This window comes from Typopeltis vanoorti, chromosome 15 (assembly GCF_054136105.1).
Source record: "Typopeltis vanoorti isolate ZY-2024b chromosome 15, IOZ_Tvanoo_1.0, whole genome shotgun sequence".
NCBI lineage: Eukaryota > Metazoa > Arthropoda > Arachnida > Uropygi > Thelyphonidae > Typopeltis > Typopeltis vanoorti.
Window position 1 is genome coordinate 101,209,856 of NC_143563.1, and position 20,140 is coordinate 101,229,995.

The following is a 20,140-nucleotide window of genomic DNA, read 5'->3' on the forward strand; positions in this document are numbered from 1 at the left end:
GACCCAGCACTCAGATCCATAAGTTAAAACTGGTTTGAACACTGTCTTGTATACAGCTAATTTAGTGTTCCAACTAATTTCTCTTTCTTATTCCATATGAATTTATTCAATTGACTTCCCACCATACCAGCTTTGCTGATTCTGTTATCTATTTCTAGATTTAATTTACCATCTTCACTAAAAATCATGCCTAAGTAGCTGAAATGTTTTACATGTTCCACAGGTTCTCCATTCACAACATAGTTGACAATTTCAATGATTCTGCCTATTTTCATTATCTTTGTCTTTTTATTGCTGACCTTCATACCATATCTATTACAACAGCTATTCAATTTAGTCAGAGAATCTTGCAGACTTGTAGTGGATTTATTTAGAAGTATAACATTGTCCGCATAAAGCAAAGAGCTGACATTAACACCTCCAATTTTGATTTCATGTTTAATGCCACTTTCCTTCATAATGTGATGCATATAGATAACGAATAATGGAGGGGATAATATACATCCTTGTCTCACACCAGATTTAACATTAAACCATCTTCCTGTACTTCCTTCAATTCTAACTACTGACTTACCACTCAAATAAAGACTAAGTATTGCTTGATATAATGCCCCATTGACACCATATAACTGTAGTGTATTGAATAGCTTCTCTCTTGGCACCTTGTCATATGCCTTTTCCAAATCGACAAAACTTAAATACAGATCTTTGTTATATTCCCATGCTTTCTCGACTATTTGTCGTAAAGTGGAAGATCTGATCCTGACAGCCTCTATTTGGATTGAATCCAGCTTGTTCTTCACCAAGCTTTTCTTCCACAATTCTTCTCAACCGTTTCTCAAGTATACTCGCATAGATCTTGCCAGGAACACTCAGTAGAGAAATACCTCTGTAATTCTCACACTCAGTTTTATTTCCCTTTTTATATATGGGTACTATGAGAGCTCTACTCCAATTATCAGGAATTCGTCCCTCTGTCCAGGCTTTCTGAACTATGCAGTGCAGCCACTGTAAGACTCTTATACCACCATACTTCAGCATTTCTGGTCGAATATCATCTATTCCTGCTGCCTTTCCACATTTCAAGCCTTTGATGGCTTTTTCTACTTCAAGTATGGATACGTATTCCTGACTGCATGCCTGGTCAGTGTTTTTTACCACTGTGCTGTCATCACTGCTTGTTTCATTTAGCAGTTTTTCAAAGTAATTACTCCATACTTCAAGGATATCTTTTTCTTCCGTTTTCATGTCACCTTTATCATCTCTAACTCCTTTTACAGCACTCTTTCCTCCATTCTTAAGCTTCTTCAACAACTTCAGAATATTTTGCCAACTTCTTGATATTTATTTTCTATATTCTTGCCAAAGTCCTCCCATGACTTTTGCTTAGCTAGTTTTACACAGTGTTTAGCATTCTTGCATTTGTCTCTGTATTCTCTAAGAGCACAAGCTGACTTATTTGCCAGGAACTTTTGATATGCTTTCTTCTTTTCCTTCACTGCCTCTTTAACTTCCTGTGTCCACCATGAAGTTCTAATTTTTCTATCCTTGCAGACAACTTCACCACATGCCTCTCTAGCTGTATCAATCAGGGCTTTTTTCAAGGCTTGCCACTGAATCTCCAAGGTTTGATTCCTTTTCTCAAACTTTTTCATTTTTTCTTCAATAATCTTTGTGTATTTTAGTCTATAGTTCACATCTGAGAGCTGCTCAACTCTTATTCACTTTAAAACTTTCTTACATGTTATTGTTTTCAATATGAAATTCAATTTTATCCTGCTCAAGACTAAATAGTGATCACTTCCAATTTCAAATCCTCTGTACACTCTGGTGTCCTGCACCAGGGAGAAAACATCACTATCAACAATAACATAGTCAATGAGATTTTTCTTATTCCTAGCCTCTTCTCTCCATGTGAATTTGTGCACATTTTTATGTTGGAACATGGTGTTAGTAATAATAACCAGTCCATGTCCTGAGCAGAAATCCAACAGATATTTGCCATTATTATTAGCTTTGCTCTTTTCTCCAAATTTTCCCAAAATATTTTTGTATGTCTCATAATTTCCTACTTTGCTATTTAGATCCCCAACAAGGACCAACTTTTCTTTCTTCATTGTATTAGTTGCTTTTTCTAAAGCCTCAAAATATTCCTCCACTTCTATCTTAGTAGAACCGTCTGTGGGACATATGCACAAATAAGTCTCATTTTCCAGTTCCCCATTCATATTTGCCCACATTACTCTACTAAAAGGAGACTCTTAGTATGCAAAAGGGTCCTATTTCTTGGATGATACCAAATGGAATTCCTTGGATGTTCCAATCTCTAGATTTGTAATTCAGTTTTGGCTGGGTTAATGGTCCACTAACTACAGAGAACTGCTCCAAGATACTGAAAAAAGATATAAATGGAAACAGTGTCTATTAATGTGCCCACTACATTATTATTATTATTAACATCTGATCTCTATGGAGTCAAAGACTCATCATGGGGAGGTGCGCATATTGTATACAATGCCCCCATCCAACTGTGCCTTAAACATATTCAGTGTGTCTGCATTCACAACACACTCAAGCAATGCATGTCAGTCACCAACCACTCTCCACGCAAAGAACCCTCTTCTCACTCCTCTGCTCAAACCCTCTTTATAGTTTAAAGCAATGGATCTTGTTCTACCCCTCTCTTCCATTCTATGAAAAATCTCTTTCATGCCAACCTGATAACAATCCCTGACTAGCTTATATGTCTCAATCATATCCCACCCCCCTCCTTCTCCTATTGATGAGGCTTTGCAGCTTACATTCTCTCAATCTGTCATACTCCACATTTCAAAGACCACTGACCAAGTTTGTGAATCTTCTGTGAACTCTTTCTAACATATCCTCATCACCATGAAAACCCGGTGACCAAATTTGTACACAATAATCCACATGAGATCTGATCAAGTCCTTATATAATGTCATCATAATCTCTTTATTTCTGCATGTCAGGTCCTCCACATTATTGCCATTATTTCAGGTCCTTGTCCACCAACCACTCCCAGATCTTTCATCTCCTATACCTCCTTTAAAGTTTCCCCACCAAGTGCATATGCATGCTATCATTGCATACCAAATTTCAAAATCTTACACTTTGCAAAATTGAACCGACGGTTTAACTTACCTGCCCATTCATGCAATCTATTCAAGTCCTTCTGTAAGGTAACATCTGCTTGATTCTGCATTGCTCTCCCCAATTTTGAATCATCTGTATATTACTAGGTAAACCCATTCCAATATCATTAATATACAAACTGAACAACAATGATCCCAAAACTGACCCCTGCAGTAAACCTCTAGTAACTTTCCTCTAAGCCAATGTCTTATTTTCTTTAAGAATAGAGGGGAGATGGTTATTACTCCTACTGTATAAAGTGTCCATGTTTTGGAAAAATGGCTATGATGCCAGTGCAAACAGTAAAAGACTCAGAGGTTAGTCTTATTTAACTGCTTTTTCAATCTTAATTGGATCTGATAAGTAGCCATTGATTAAGAGATGTGAAGTTGTTACAGTACATGTTCTTAATGAGAAAATGAGAGATCTGGGAGATCTCTCATTTACAAAAATGTTACTGTTTACAAAAACTTGAAAAATTGGGATAGCGTTGAATTAATATGCAGATCCACTCACCTGGTTTTCAAGGGAATGAGGATATCTGACTTTCCAGAGGAGATTCACAAAATCAGTGTCAGGTCTTTGGAATCTAGGGTATCAAGTGAGTTGAGAGAATGCCATTTGCAGAGCCTTGTGAATAGCAAATGGAGAGGGGATATGATTGAAGTATATAAGTTGGTGAGGGTTTGTTAATAGATCAATGCAGAGGAGATTTTTTGTAGAGGTAGAGTAGAAGTTCTTAGAGGGATTTCTGAGTGGAATGCATTACCTGAGAATGTAGTGAGAACATAAATGTGAAGATAGTTTGACATTATCTGGCATGGTTTGACTTTGTGTGAGAATAAGGACTCCTGCAATGACTCTTTTAAATCCTTGGAGGTCTGCTCTTACTACTACTACTACTAAAATTCAGGTAAGTAGCTGCAGCCAAGATTCTTCTTTCTTGACTGATTGACTCACATTTTTACACAAATGAGAATTTTTTTTAAAAATTACATTGTCACTTATTTTTAGATGAAGTAGGTAAAACAGTCATGGAATAAACTATTGAAATCAGCTGAGTAATGCAACCTTCGCAGATGTGTGTGTGTGTGTGTGTGTGTGTGTGTGTCATTTTGTTCTTTGTTTACAGTTTCACTCTTACTTTTCTCACTTGTGAGTGAGAAAAGCTATCTTAGAGAATATCTAAGAGAATCTCAGTGACCCAAGAATCAACTATATTCCAAATCCAGTATAAAAAAGGGTAGAGCAATATAATTACAGAGGTCTGTAAACGAAGCATTATTTTCATTCCTGATAAAAGCAATGATATAAGAAACAACTACATGTATATTCAAAATATGGTCAAAACTGGTGAATGCTACAACTTCTTGAAGTGTTGGAGTTGGAAGTTCCCTCTTAGCTCTCTCTCTCTCCCCCTATATTTCAGTCTGATTAAGGTTACATTTCTCTTTGACCTTAAGCAATGTGAGAAACAACTATTCCAAATTTAATCTAAATAAGTTAAATAATGCAACCTGCTTAAATGTATCTGGAACAGGAGAAAAAGTGATGCATTGTAACATTTTTTGCCATTTTTAAGGTGTTCCACTTCTTTCATTAAATGGAGTTAATTTCAAACATGGCAGACTGTATCTTGTTGTTGAATTAAACTGACAGACCAGTAATATTCAACTTGGTGCCAGAGTCACATTATGATTGCATTATATATTGAATTATAAAAGTTTTCTTTTTTCTTTTCTTTTTTTTAATTTTGAAAGTTGGAAAAAATATTATGCCTTGTATCACACTTTTATATCCCTGTGTTCTAGTATTTGCATCTTCTCTCTCTCTCTCTCTCTCTCTCTGATCTTACATAATTTATGAATCTGCAGAAGGTCTTTTTTGCTTAGGGAATGAGTTCATTCCCTAAAAAAATGAACTCATTTGATATCAAACTGATTCTTTTTTTTTTTTTAATGTGATTCTCACCCATTTAGTAGTATGAGAGCGAGAGAGAGAGAGAGAGAGAGACATGAAATTTAGAGGCTGAATTGTTAGAGTTGTCAGGCTGTCATAAGAGATTATGCCACTATGAGGAGGACCTGAACATGTTGAAGAAAAGAGGTTATGGTTCCATTGCATAAGGTGCTGATCAGGCAGGGCATATATGGATTATTGTGGGCAGATTTGGTTATTCAGGTCTCTGGAAGGTTAGACATGAGGACAGAATGAGGGAATGCTATTTGAAAGGCATGGTGGATAAGAGGAGGATATAATTGAGACATATATATTGCTAAAGGGTAGTTATGAGATTAATGTAGAAATTTTTTGTAGACTGGAGACAGAAGTAGAACAAGCCTATCCTGGAAGCTGTGTAAGAGGGTATGAGCATGGAAGTAAAGAACATTTTTTTTTGTATGGTGGCTGGTGAGTAGAATTCATTCCAAATGAGTAGAATGAATGTAAAAAAACACTGATTAGTTTAAAGAACAAAATCAATAAGCACTTTGTGTGTGAAAGTGAAGTCCTTTCATGATGAGTAATTATGTGGAGATCTGTGATGATGATATTTTCACACAAAAATTATTGAAAATATGTAGTGTCTTTAGCATGCTAGACATGATGCTTAACATTTGTAATTCTAATTTCATGTAAAACAAGCGTAGATTGCTTTGGTTGGCTGAATAATCATTGAAGAAATGGATGCTTTGTGAATTTTATCAGAAGAAGATTTTTTATCACCAAGGATGAGACCACTACCTGCAAAATTGGAGATCAAAAGTAGATTGAGAAAGCTTCATGTGCTTAGATTCTATAGCAGGATTCCCATATAATCTAACCCTTGGCTCTCCTATAATACTAAAAAAATACAAATCATGTTTATAATATTTTCATATTTTCTGGGAATCACAAAAAATAAAAATAAACAAATAAATAAAATTATAGTATGGTTTACCTATTTTGATAACTTCAGATGCAGAACTTTCATTATAGTAAGAAAGTTCATTCTCTTCTATTTCACTCCTCACTTTATTTTGATTTCCAGAATTAACTGTTTTGACAGTAGAGAACGTAGGTTCCAGCCATTCAGAATTCTTCATGGTGGTAAATGGAGTTGGTTTCACATGTCGTGTACCCCAAAAGTATATAACATTCTCTGCAGTTCCAGCTACTGTGAAGTCACTCCCACACTGCACCATCTAAAATTGAAACTTATGAATCAGAATTACATAAGACTTTTAGGTAGATACTGGATGAGTATAAAAAAATAAAGTACATTATTAATATACTTTATCTCTAAGTAGAGTTTTATGTTACTTACTACATATTAACTACATAGCAAATGATATTTACCTGAGCAATTCCAATATAACTCAATTAACTTTCAAATTATCTTTTGCTTAAATTTTAATTCTGATATATTAATAAAATCTTAAAAGCTGCTTGAAGAAAAATATTTCACTTCTTATTGTCCACGCAGAGACTATTAGATCAGGAGTTGTACCTGAAGAATATAAATTTGAAACATTTTTTGGATCTAACACAATATTAACACAATGGAGAGATTGAGAGCAGTTGATAAAGGGGAGGAGAGACTGACTGTAAGTGAGCAAGTGGTGTATGGGGGAGTTGAGTAAACTAGATGTTAATAAGGCTGTGGGACTTGATAATATATCACCACGTATTCTGAAGGAATGCGCAAGGGAGTTGACACCTGCTTTGACATATTTTTTTAATACGAGTCTTGCACTCAGTCAAGTTCCTAAGGAGTGGAAGGAGGGCAAGACTGCACCACTTCATAAAGGAGGTGATCGAACTCAAGCATCAAACTATAGGCCTATTTGTGTGTCAGGTGTTGTGGTTAAGTTGTTGGAGAAGCTTGTGAGAACTAGGATCCAGAATTGGGTTGACAACAATGGTATTATCTTTCATGGACAGCATGGATTTGCTAAAGAGAGGTAATGTTTTAGTAATCTACTTACTTATTACAATAAAGTGACTGCTTCCTTGAACAGAGGAGAAGGATACACAGTAATATACTTAGATTTTGCAAAGGCTTTTGATAGAGTACCTCATGACAAATTGATAGTCAAACTAGAGCAGATGGGGGTTGGATATTAGATTAGTGCATTGGATTGGAGCGATATCCAGGAAAGTCACTAGTCCTCAGTCACTAGTCCTCAGTCACTAGTCACCAGTGCCTCAGGGGTCTGTTATAGGGCCATTACTGTTTAACTTTATATTAATGTTTATATTAATGCCATTACTGTTTATATTAATGATACTGGTGAAGATTTGGATGGAGATATTCAGTTGTTTGCAGATGATGCAAAGTTGGGATGAACCATGAACAGCAATGAAGATGTTGTGGCCTTACAAGAAGACTTCAATAAATTGAGTGATTGGGCAAGCAAATGGGGATGTGAGTTCAATGTTGCAAAATGTTAGGTTTTAAAATTTGGAAAACAAAGATGGGATGCAGAATTTATGCTTGGTGAGGATATATTGTTGGAGGTGGAAGAAATAAGAGATCTGGGGTGATAGCAGATAAGGATCTGAAATTTAGGGGACACATAGCCAAAATTGTGAAGACAACACAAAGGCTTCTGGGAATGATGCGGAGGACACTGATCTGTAGAAGTAGGGAGGTTCTTGTTCCGTTGTATAAGGCTTTGATTAGGACACACATGAACTATTGTGCCCAGATATGGTCACCGGGTTTTCAGAAGGTTGAAGAGATGTTGGAAAGGGTCCAAAGGCAACTGACTAAGGTAGTTTCTGACCTCTGGAATGTCGAGTATGAGGAAAGATTGAAGAGATGCAATTTGCAGAGTCTGGGGGGGACAGAAGGAAGAGGGGGAGATATGCTAGACCTATAAGTTGGTGAGAGATTGTTATAGAATCAATGTTGGAGAAGTTCTATAGAAAATAGTGAGAGATCGGGGGAGAACCAGAGGTTATCCCTGGAAACTGTACAAAGAGAGTATAATTAGGAGTGAGAGACAGGTTTCTTTTGTGCAGAGTTGTAAATTATTGGAATGCCTTGCCTGAGAGTGTGGTGTCTGCAAGGAGTTTGAATGTGTTCAAGGCACGGTATGATGAGCTGTGTGTGTGTGATAAAAGGACCTCCCAGATGAGTCTTTGACTCCATAAGGTCTTGCGGTAATAATAATAATAATTTAGTATAAGCAAATAAAACTTATCTGAACAAATTTTTTAGTATGGAAGCTGCAAATAGGGGAGTAGTGAGTAAAATGGTAAGAAGTAAGGTTTTGGCATGTAGAGTGGTAGGAGCATGGAATGCATTGCAGAGAGTGGTTAACATGGAGACAGTATATGCGTTTAAGGAGTGGTATGATAAACTTTGTGTTGACCTTCCACAATGAGTCTTGTGAATACATGGAGGTCAAGAAAATAATAATAATAATAAACCATAATGCAATTTCCACAGAGCCCTAAGGATGCTTACCATTACATAATGCCAACCATGTCTCATTTTAAACTTATTCACAGATAGTACACTCACAACTGCTTCTGGCTCCCAATTTCACTCATTCATCACTTTTCTCATCCATAAAGCCACCCTTTTACTTCTGGGGTGACTTCCAGAAGTGAAGGTGTGGTTTGTATTGCTTTCAATCATATAATAAAAATTTCTACTGGATTTATTTCATAAAAATCCCTTTAGCAACTTATATGTTTCTAGCTTATCCCTTCTCTTCTGCCTTTCAACCAAGTTTGTGTCACAAATATGTAAACATATACATACAGGCAGCATTCCCCAAACCTTTCACCAGTTGGTGAACTGTCTCTGAATAATAATGTCCTTATTCCTACTTATCAACATGTGTGTATATATATATACATATGATGTTGGCTACATCAAGTCTGATGTTGTTGGCTATCTCCAACAGTAAGCGACCGATCCCACGTTCGATGTTAACCATTATGTCAAGCACCGGCACTTCCTTCGGAGCGACGGCAAAATTACGGCTGAGGCAAAGAGCGCTGACAGCATCGCCGTTGAGCCTTTTGGAAGAGAGGTTTACTACTGTCTGGAGCGGCTGAATTTGTGGTTGTGGTTTGTCTTTAACCAGGTTATATTTCTTGACATGTTTATTTTTTATTTTTTGAAATTCTTTCTGTGCGGAAGTTTCCGAAATGCCAGAGAGATTCGACCAAAGTTCAGGATTAAGAAAGGTGGAGAGCTATGAATGTAAGGAGCCAATGGCGGCATTCGTCACTGAGAGAGTGGCACGAGTAGAGGCGATTTGCTCACGTAGTAATGCCATGCTGACATGGTTATATATGTGGGGTGCTTTTTTGGAATGGAAATTGGTCTTTAGTTCAACACAGTTCGGTATCTCTCTTGTGATACTGAACTGCGTTAGATAGCCAACAACATCAGACTTGACGTAGCCAACATCCTCGTTCATTCTTTGCCTCCAAAAAGTAATTTATCATATGCCCAACGCACGGCTCTTCTGAAATTATGGAAAGAAAAAAGTATCGTCATCACCAGAGCGGATAAGGGTAATGCCACAGTCGTTCTTAATACCAGTGAATACAATCGTAAAATGAATATTATCCTCCGCGATCATGCTACCTACATCCTGCTAGAACACGACCCCACAAAAACACAAGTTAAGAAATTAAAAATCTTACTTAAAAAAGTATCTTTCTGGCCCCCTGACATTACGAAAACACTTAAACCTTTCTGCTCCCCCCCCCGAATATACGGTTTACCAAAAATTCACGAACCCAATTCCCCACTCAGACCTATAGCAGATGGCACCAATGCATCTTGCTACAGACAGTCTAAACAGCTGGCCAACTCTCTGACCCCCTCCTCACTGGAAGGTCCACATCCTATATAAAAAACATGATGCACTTTAAAGCCCTCATAGAAAATTTAACCTGGAATAACGCAGACATAGGTAAGCTTTGATATCTCCTCTTTGTTTACCAATATTCCCTTAACTGACACCTTATCTCTCTTAGAAAACGTTTTTCCGTCTGACATCTTAGATCTCTTTTCCTTTGACATTAACTCTGGGTATTTTTCTTGGAAGAACAAAATCTACAAGCAGATAGAGGGAAATGCCATGGGTTCCCCGATCTCACCCCCTCTTGCCAATTTCTATATAGAAGATTTCGAAAAATGAGCAATAAACTCAGCCCCACTCAAACCTTCTATCTGGCTAAGATATGTAGATGACCTGTTCTCTATTTGGCCGCATAACCCAGAGACATTAGACTCCTTCCTCAGTCATCTCAATAGCCTACATCCAAGAATCCAGTTTACTATGGAAAAGGAAAAGGACAATTGTTTACCCTTCCTAGACACTTTAGTTACACGAATGCCTAATGATACACTTGCCTTCACTGTATAGAGAAAATTCAAACACACAGGCAGATACATTCACAAACTCTCCCACCACTACCCCTCTCAACAATATGGCATTATTAAAACTCTTACCAAGAGAGCCCACAATCTTTGTTCCAGTGGAGCTGCCCTCATTACTGAGCTTAACCACATACACAGCACTTTCCTCTCCAATGGCTACAGCGATCACAGTATCAAAAAAAATAATCAGTTCCTCCCCCCATTCCCCATCCTTCTCATCAACAAGATTTTAAAAATGCCATCACCATACCCTATATCTGTGGCACATCCGAAAAAATAGCCAAGATTCTAAAAAAGTACAACCTACACACAGCAAATAAGCCCCACCGCAAACTTGCTACCCTTATCCATTCTATGAAAGATCAGCTCCCTCCTCTCTCTCTCTCTCTGCCTGGAGTTTACAAAGTACCCTGTTCCTGTAAGCTGGCGTACTTTGGACAGACAGGCAGATCAGCATCCATCCGCCTAGAGGAACACAAGTCTTACATCTGTAAACACAACTATGGTCATTCAGGCTTGGCTGACCATGTCTTGGACACTACCCACAGGGTATCATGGAAGAAGACCACCATGCTCCACCACAGCAAATTCAAGAAAGAGAGACTATTCTTAGAAGCAGCAGCAGCTCTCAGAAATCAACCAAATCTTAATAAATACGGTTGCATTAAGCTTCCGGAGATTTGGGAAACACTCATCACCAGAGGTCCCACCTTACATTCCAGGCCACCTACAACCGCCCTTAGAGGGCACTCCACCTACATGGGACTTTAGTGTCACCCATGTGGTTGGGCTTAGCATTGTATGATATTTGTGTTCATGTTACATTAGTTGTTTCTGTAATCCCTGTAGATGTCCTAGTGACTAGGACGAAATATAGGAAATATTAAATTCTGAGTTAATCCTTTCTGAGTGTTGTAAAAAATCCATTAAGCATCCAACATAAAGTGACTACTATTATCCTTTGTTTATAATATCAGTCTTTTCAAAGATGTTGCCTTCTCCAATTTAGAAAACATAGTTAATATATAAATTAATCACTAGTGGACCAAGTCCAGTGGTGCATCACACTACCTACCTTCTCTTTCATTCTGCTTCACTATTACTGTTATATAAATGTATAGTACAAATATATAAATCTATAACATGTCTAACTTTTACCTGAAATCTATAACATATCTAACTTTTCCTTTCAAAAGCTGAAATCAAACTCTTGCACAGCAAGAATTTGATTTCAGCTTTTGAAAGGAAAGTTGTTAGAAATTTTTATTTATTTATTTATTAATTTTTTTACCTTTCCGCTTCCACAAAAGGTTATTTGCAAACCAATAACACAATTTGTGCCGTGGATTGGCTAGGGGGTTTTCTTTTTATTTTTTATCAATTGTATATTCTGGAGGTGGCTAAAGGTGTGGAATTTTCGATTAAGACAGGGTATATGTGGAATTACCGTGCTGGCAAGTATGACAAGCTTAAGAGATTGCTTGGATCGGTGCCATGGCATGTACAACTGCAAGGGCTGGATGTCGATAGAGCATGGGAAGTGGTCAAGGAGCATTTACAGGAAGTTATGGCTGATTGTATACCTAGGGTCCGAATTGTAAAACAAGTAGGGGTTAAATGGATTAATAACACCATTAAGCTTGAGCTGCAAAGAAAGAAACAACTGTGAAGGGAATTTAAAGAAAGAGGTGACCTGCAGGCACACGAACAGTATGTAAAAATTCGATGCAACAAGAATAAATTTTGTATAATGAATGCATCGAGTTTTTACAGTTAGGCAGAACCCAGAACACCTGTAAATAGTCCTTTCTCTTAACATTTTTGTATTGTATGTAACATATGTACAGCCCAACGGGAATTAGCTTTCTTTTTGAACAAAAGTTGCAAAAACTTTCAAGGCTAAGGGAAACGCTCTACAGTCGGAACGCCGTTTGAAAGTTTGTTTACGAGTTCAACCCTAAGTGACCTCAAGGTCAATGGAAAAAGGGGGCGGCAAAATTCAAACAGATGTTCTGCTGACTAACTTAATGAGATTAGAACACGAAGACGGAGAAGAAAGGGCTTGTCGAAGGTTCCAGAAACAAGGAATCATATGACAACGTAAGGGGTTCGCGTAAGTCCACGCAAGGAGTGCATGGGGTTTAGAAAACTGAATCCAGGGTCTCGAAACTGATGAAATATAAGATGGGACTTGCAGAAGGGGTTTTCTGGCACTGAGAAGAAACGAGCATACGAGGAGACGATGTGGTAGAAAGGCCTGAGGGTGATGTCCTGACGTGTCAAGAAGGGGAAGCCATGCCGCGAGCCGTCATTCAGCCCAGAAGCATGGATGACCAGGGGACGAATCAGCTGAGGTGCAGCCGAACTTGTTTATGAGCCATTCTGCTTATCTAAGTCCGTGAAGGCCCTAATATTCATGACCTTTCGCCGGTGTATTAACACGCCGAAGAATCGTAACCCATATCCCGCAAGCCAACCTGACGAACAGCCAGTATCCCAAGGATCTGAAGGAGGAGAGATCGAAAACTCGAGACGAAGAAAAAGGAAACATAGAAAGTCGCAGCCAACGGGATCTGAGAGTGCAACCCATCAGAAGACAGCCCAAGTGAGTTAGAATATTGTTTTATGTAGACTCTATGATGCTATAAAGATAGGTGGTAGAATTTGAAGATTGCATGTAAGAATGAATATAGTTTTGATGGTTGCATCTAAGAAAAAGTATTGCTAATTTCCTAGGAACTAATTATTGGGTTATGAATTTTTAATTAACACCTGAATGCAATCTTGTATGAAATTTTAAGTTTATGATATGTTATATTAATCGCAATAAGTCCTTGACGCCGTATATTCAAGTAATAGGATGATTGTTAATGATACTTCTTTAAGTGAGATAGATAAACATGATGTATGCTTTGTATAAAATGAAGAGAGACATATGCAGATATTAAGAAGTTTGTTAAGTGATAATTCCTTAAGCCAGATAGATAACATGATGTGTGTTTTGTATTAATTGAAGAGAGATATATGCAGGTATTAAGAAGCTTGTTAAATGATAATGCTCTAAGCTAGATAGATAACATAATGTGTGCCTTGTATTAAATAAAGAGAGATATATGCAGATATTAAGAAGTTTAAAAAAAATGATAATTCTATGAGCTAGATAGATAACATGATGTGTGCCTTGTATTAAGTTGAAGTAGAGATATATGCAAGTTTGTCTTTAGAGTTTCTCTGTTTTTAGAATTAGAGAGGATCACTCTCTGTTTTATAATGTCTATTATATGCCTGTTTAATGACCATTAAATCCCATGTTGTATTTTAACAAAGTTTTGCCTGATCTTATTTTAGTTGCAATGCAATGATCTTAAATAAAAAACGAACCTAAGCGGGGAAACATTGATATAAATAGTAAGTGAGAAAAGAGCCAGGACTGCAAAGCAACCGATTAACTTGGGGACGATTAAGAGATTTTTGTTGTGGAAGATTTGATAACCTACTGGAAGTACTATACTTCTTGCACTATATTGAGGCATGGATGGCGCAGTCATAAAAGAAAAATAAATTTTTCCATTGCTCTCAGGGAGAAGAAGTATAGAATACAGAAGGTAGGATTCTAGAATATGAAAAGAGGAACGTGTAAGATTAAGTGACGATATTATAAAATAAACCCCCGGATTACAAAAGCCACAGAAAAATCAAAAGATATATAAGAAAAAGCAAAATTTTACAATGGCACAGTAACGACAGGAACAGATAGATAACCACACAAACACAAAATTTTACAGGTATAAAGTGCAGGCCAGAAGGATAACGAGTGTGGTAAAAAAAGCAAAAGCTGATTATGAAAGGAAACTAGCTATGCAAGCTAAAGAGAATCCCAAACAGTTCTTTCAATATGCTGCAAGCAAAAAAAAAAAATTTACACGGCAAAATGATTTTAAGGAATGAACCATATGAGAACAGGTTGAAGGTCTGTGGGTTGTAGAAATTCGTTGATAGGCGGAAAAGGGGAGATATGATTGAGGCATTCAAATTGCTAAAGGGTTTCTATAGGATTAATTCAGAGGATATTTTTGAGATCAGGGCTGGTGGTGGGAGAACTAGGGGAGACCTATGGAAGGTGGGCAAGAGTGTGGTTAGCAGGGGTGTTAGAGTTTACTTTTAGAGTGGTAAATGAGTGGAATAAGCTGCCAGAGTCTGTTGTGGGTGCTATGACGGTGAGCGAGTTCAAGGCAAGGTATGATAGATACTGTGAGAATGTCGTATAGTTGTGTGGACATGATGTTTAGGGCCTCCCTCGATGAGTCTTAAGAACTCCCTGGAGTCGCCCGTAATAATAATCATATATATTTTTTGGATTTTTTAATTTTTTTTTTTTACACAGTCCAGAAATCCTGATCTAGAGACCAAACAATTTTCAGCCACTCCAGGCCTATAATAAGTAGGGTGGCAATCTCATATCAGGCAATGAAATCCATCTCCCACCTAAAGACAATTACGAACATCCATGCCCATGGCATGATTTGAACCTGCAGCCTTGTTGGAGAGTGGTATGCTAACCACTTGGCTAAGAAGGCCAGCAATTTGGCCCAGTAAATTAAAACGGTATCTGGAGGATCAGATACAACCAAGAGATATCGTCAACTTTATAAAGAACTTAAATTATCAAGTATAATGAAGTTCAAAAAGTTGAAATGGGTAGGAAGTGGTTGTTATATGGAAAATGACAACATTCTTAAGAAGACTATACACAGTAAAATTTTTTAATATTGGTAAAAAACTAATATTAAAAACAAGAACAAGATGGATAGATAACATTAGTCAAGACAGCAGCATCATATTGCAATGTTCAAACCGGAGAAGTAAAATCCTGGACAGTTGGATGCAACAAATCCAGGAGGCTGAATTTGGGATGCAGAGCCATAGGAAGAAGAAGATTACTCTAATATCTGTCTCATCAGCCACCCTTTTAACCAAGTCACCAGTCAAGTCTTATATCAATTTTATAGTTTGCTTATTAGATTTTCATTCAGTATTCTATGAATGTCTTTAAATTCCAATAATACAATATTATAGCTATTCTTTAAATCCATTCAAAATGTCACTTATGGAATAAGCAAATTATTATTATTATTATTATTAGACACCTCCAGGGAGTCCAAAGACTCATCGAGGGAGAGTGTGCCAACAGCATCGAACGATTGGTCCCCTTCCAACTACTAACCGCACTCAAACTTACTTAGCTGAGCCATTAGTAGCAGAGGCTCTACCAATCGACCAACCTTTGCCGGCAATTATGAATGAAAGACTAACAGTATATCATATTCCCATATTCTATCATTAATTAACTTTTCCCAAACCTTAACCATAAGAATAACAGATAAGCTTAGGTGTTGAAGATTATTTGTGACTTATTTTTAATAGTATTAACAACACCAAATGAACTATTTTATAAAAGATGAAACATAATTTTAAGAAGAGCAGCGCAGTCGAGAACAAGAAGACTAGCCATACTAATGGGGTCATTGGAGATATGGAGGAGGTTATTGAAAATGAATTAATCTCCAAAATAACAAAATTAAGCAGATCATCAGAGAGACGATGCGAGAATTACAAAAAAGTTGGGAGGTGTTTAAACGAACATAAGGAGGAAAAGAAAATTAAGCATCAAAATAAGAAACAATAAAGCACTGAAACAGATAAGTTAGGAAGTAACAGAAATCTGGTAAGTAACATTGTTTGTAAAAAGAAGGATGTTATTTAGTATGGCGACTATAATAAAACATGCTATTGATGAGTGAGTTATAACTATGTGAGATAGACTTTGTGTTTCTTAGGGGGGACCTCCCATCGATGAGTCTTGACAGACTTTATGTTCTTAGGAAGGAACTCCCACGATGAGTCTTTTGACTCCATGGAGGCCTGAATAATAATAATAATAATAACTTTGAGTTTTCCTGGAGCAAAAATTAAGAATATAAAGGAAGCAATTCAAAAACAGAAAAGAAAAGTAAACGAGATTGTAATTGTTGTAGGTACAAACAATTTAACCAGCAATAAGTTCAGTATGAGAGAGGAGAGGAAAGGATTGTTGAAAGAGGCGAGAGTGAAAGTGAGAGAGTGAAAACAGTTGGTACATTACCTCAATATGATAAAAATTAATTAAGAGGAAGGGCTATGATGGCAAATGATTCAATGCGTAGGCTGTGTAGAAGGAATGGATGTGAGTTTTTGGATGTGTGGAGTAAGTTTGAGGGAAGATTGGATTTGTATAACACCTGCATGTATCAGGAGTTTTGAAAAACTAATAAATGGTATGAGACCTAACACAGAGAGTCAGGTAAACTAAATTATAAAGGGAGGAATGGTGAGAATGTGAGTGTAAGAGGAATATTGTTATATAACTGTGTTAATGACAGGAATGGGCTTAACATGGAAATGTTGATGAGGAGAGAAGGATTTTGACTTTGTTTCTTCCAGTATGGACCAATCAAACATGTGCAAAGATGTCTACATGTATAAGGCACTAGAGGAAGAATAGAGATCTGCAAGTTGTCCAACTATGTCATGTAGACTGCAGACAAGAGTATACAAGAGAACATGCAGGTAGATTATTATGTCTGTACACGAATGATAGGAGTATCCGAAACAAACAGGTGCAGTTTGTTGCCTTGGTCAATGTGTTGGGACCTCAGATTGTAGGCATTAGTGACACTTGGCCATCAGAATCAGACATACTAATTGGTACCGAGTGTAAAGGGTACAGTATTTTTAGGAGAGGAGGGGCGTGTTGCTAATGATATCAGATGATGTGAATCCAGTTAGAGTTGAGACCTATGATTGTAGTACTACTAATGACAGTATTTCATGTGGCAGTAGTGAGTTTGAAGTCATCTGGTGTGAGATGGAATTTAACAAGATCAATTACATAGTGTGGTGTTATTACAGACCTGGTGGATCGGTTCCTAGTGATGAAGAAATGCATCACCAAATAGGAAAGATCAGTGTGAAAAGAGTAATCATAATGGGAGACTTTAATGTTAGCAGTAGAATCTCATAAGAATAACAAAAATGAATTTATTGAGCTATTGCAGGACAACTTCCTCAAGCAGTATGACAGCAGGAACTGGAGATCAAAGAGTGTTAAATTTGATTATAATGTCAGAGGGCATTTCAGTTAAAGACATAACTATTCTGCCTCCAGTTGGTGACAGTGATCATACGGTACTCATTTGGAAAGTGACTAAGTTTATGAATGTTCCATTGTGAAAAGGTTACATGCTGAACTACAAAGCAGGAAATTATGATCAACTGAGGAGTATACTGAGATCAGTGGAATGGGATCGGTTGCTGGATGGGAGGAATGTCGACAGTGCATGGAAAGCATTTAAACAATACTTAAATGATGCGATTTCAGAATGGGTCAAGAGTTATAAGAATAAATAGGGTAGGAGTCAAATGGATGTGTAATCTTATTGAGCAAAAGATTTACATGAAAAGAATGATATGGAACGAATACCTTGTGCATAAGGATGATGTGCCTTATAAAAATTATATGCAGCAGACTAGAATAGTCACAACAGTTGTATGGAAAGCAAAGTCTGTGAATATGAAAAGAAACTGGATCAGTGTGCTAGAGACAACCCACAACAATTCTATCGATATCGAGAGGATAGCTTAATTGTGAAAGAGCAGAAGGTATTTGAAGAAATAAAAATAAGATCAATGTCAATAAGGAAATAGCATTTGATAACATATCACCACACATCTTAAGGGAATTGGCAGTAGCATTAGCATGCCTGTTTAATAAAACTCATAAAACAGCACAGGTTCCAAGGGAGTGGAAGGGGGGAAAATTGTTCCACTGTATAAAAGTGGTGATAAGACTGTAGCTACAAATAATAAGCCATTCAGTAAATCTGGAGTTGTGGTTAAGTTACTGGAGAGATTGGTGAGAAGTAGGATACAGAAATGGGTTGATAATGGGTGAAAGGATTTATATAAAATGGATGGTTTACATTTGAATGGATTTGGTGTGCGGAGACTTGAAAAGGTGTTGTCGAATGTAGTGGCAGATTTTATGGAAACAATTGAGTGTGTGAATGTGTGTAATATGTCCAAGCGAGTAGGAATGACCACGATTCAGAATGGGATAGTTAGTATATGGCATCAAAATAGGGATGGGAAAAATCGGCTTCTGCAATTCATGTATACAAATGCCAGAAGTATTAGGAACAAGAAGGAAGAATTTTTGGCCTTGGTTGGCACTTCCAGACCATAGGTTATTGGCATTAGTGAAACATGGCTGATAGAAGATGACACAGCTAGTGGGATTGAATGTGAGGAGTATGGTGTGTTCAGGAGATACAGGGAGAATAAAATGGGGGGGGGGTGTTATTGATGATAGCCAAGGAGAATAGAAGTGGAACTGCAGGATAGAGAAAAGAGCACATTTGAGGCTATTTGGTGTGAGATTGAATCTAGCAGAACAAAATATACAGTTGGGTGCTGCTATAGACCAGGTGATGGAATAAATGGTGGAGATAGTATGCATAGGCAAATAGAAGAAATGAGTGGAAGGAGGGTAATTATTATGGGATTTCAACTATGGTAACATTGATTGGAAGGAGGAGAGGACACATGGGAGGAAGGAATTGGATTTTATGCGGTTATTAAGGGATAACTATCTGCAACAACATGTAATGAAAAATACTAGGGGTCAGAGAGTGCTTGACCTAGTAATTGCATCTGAGATTTTGGCTGTAATAACGAATATGACTACGTTGCCACCAATTGGTGAGAGTGATCATAGGGTCTTGGACTTGGGAGGTGGCTAAAGGTGTGGAATTTACAATTAAGACAGGGTACATGTGGAATTATTGGGCTGGTAAGTATGACAAGCTTAGGAGATTGATTGGTTCAGTGCCATGACATGTACAACTGCAAGGGCTAGAAATTGACAGTGCATGGGAGGTGGTTAAGAAGTGTTTGCATGAAGCAATGGCCGACTGTATACCTAGAGTCCGAATAATAAATCAAGTAGGAGTTAAATGGATGAATAACATCATTAAGCTTGAGCTGCAAAAAAAGAAACAACTATGGAGGGAATTTCAGGAGAAAGGTGACTGGCAGGCACATGAACCGTATAAAGCCCACGCCAGAAGGGTAACGAGTATCGTAAGAAAAGCAAAAAAGGATTACGAAAGAACATTGGCCATGCAGGCTAAAGACAATCCTAAACAGTTTTTCGATATGTTGCAAGTAAAAGAAAAAATGTACATGGCAGAATGATTTTAAAGAATGCTGATGGTAGGGAGGTAACCAAATCAGTTTACACAGTAACTTTTACTGAGCGAGCACTTTGCAAGAGTATATCATCAAGGTGGTGACATTGGAGAAATGAATGAATCAAAAGTTTATATGGGAATTGTGGTGAATGAGGTGGAGGTGAGTAGTCTATTGCAAAACCTCAATGTCAATACATCTGTGGGATGGGATGGTATACCAGCTCGTGTCGTACGTGAAGCAGCTAAAGAATTGTCAGTATCCTTGACCATTTAGTTTAATCGGAGTCTTCGGTCTGGGTTAGTTCCGAA

General features: G+C 37.4%; 1 protein-coding gene across 4 annotated transcripts in view; it reads right to left on the reverse strand.

Moving 5' to 3' along the window:
* The window catches only part of LOC150099031 (serine/threonine-protein kinase Nek8-like), a 1,046,903-nt gene that overhangs the window by 363,098 nt on the left and 663,665 nt on the right, over positions 1-20,140 (reverse strand). For all 4 annotated transcript variants that reach the window (XR_016549512.1, XM_090405252.1, XM_090405251.1 and 1 more), the window contains one exon: positions 6,093-6,336. Coding sequence is in view for 3 of the 4 variants with exons in the window: in XM_090405252.1 (XP_090261378.1) it covers positions 6,093-6,336 (244 nt within the window). In the remaining variant the exon portion in view is untranslated. The remainder of the gene's footprint in view (positions 1-6,092; positions 6,337-20,140) is intronic.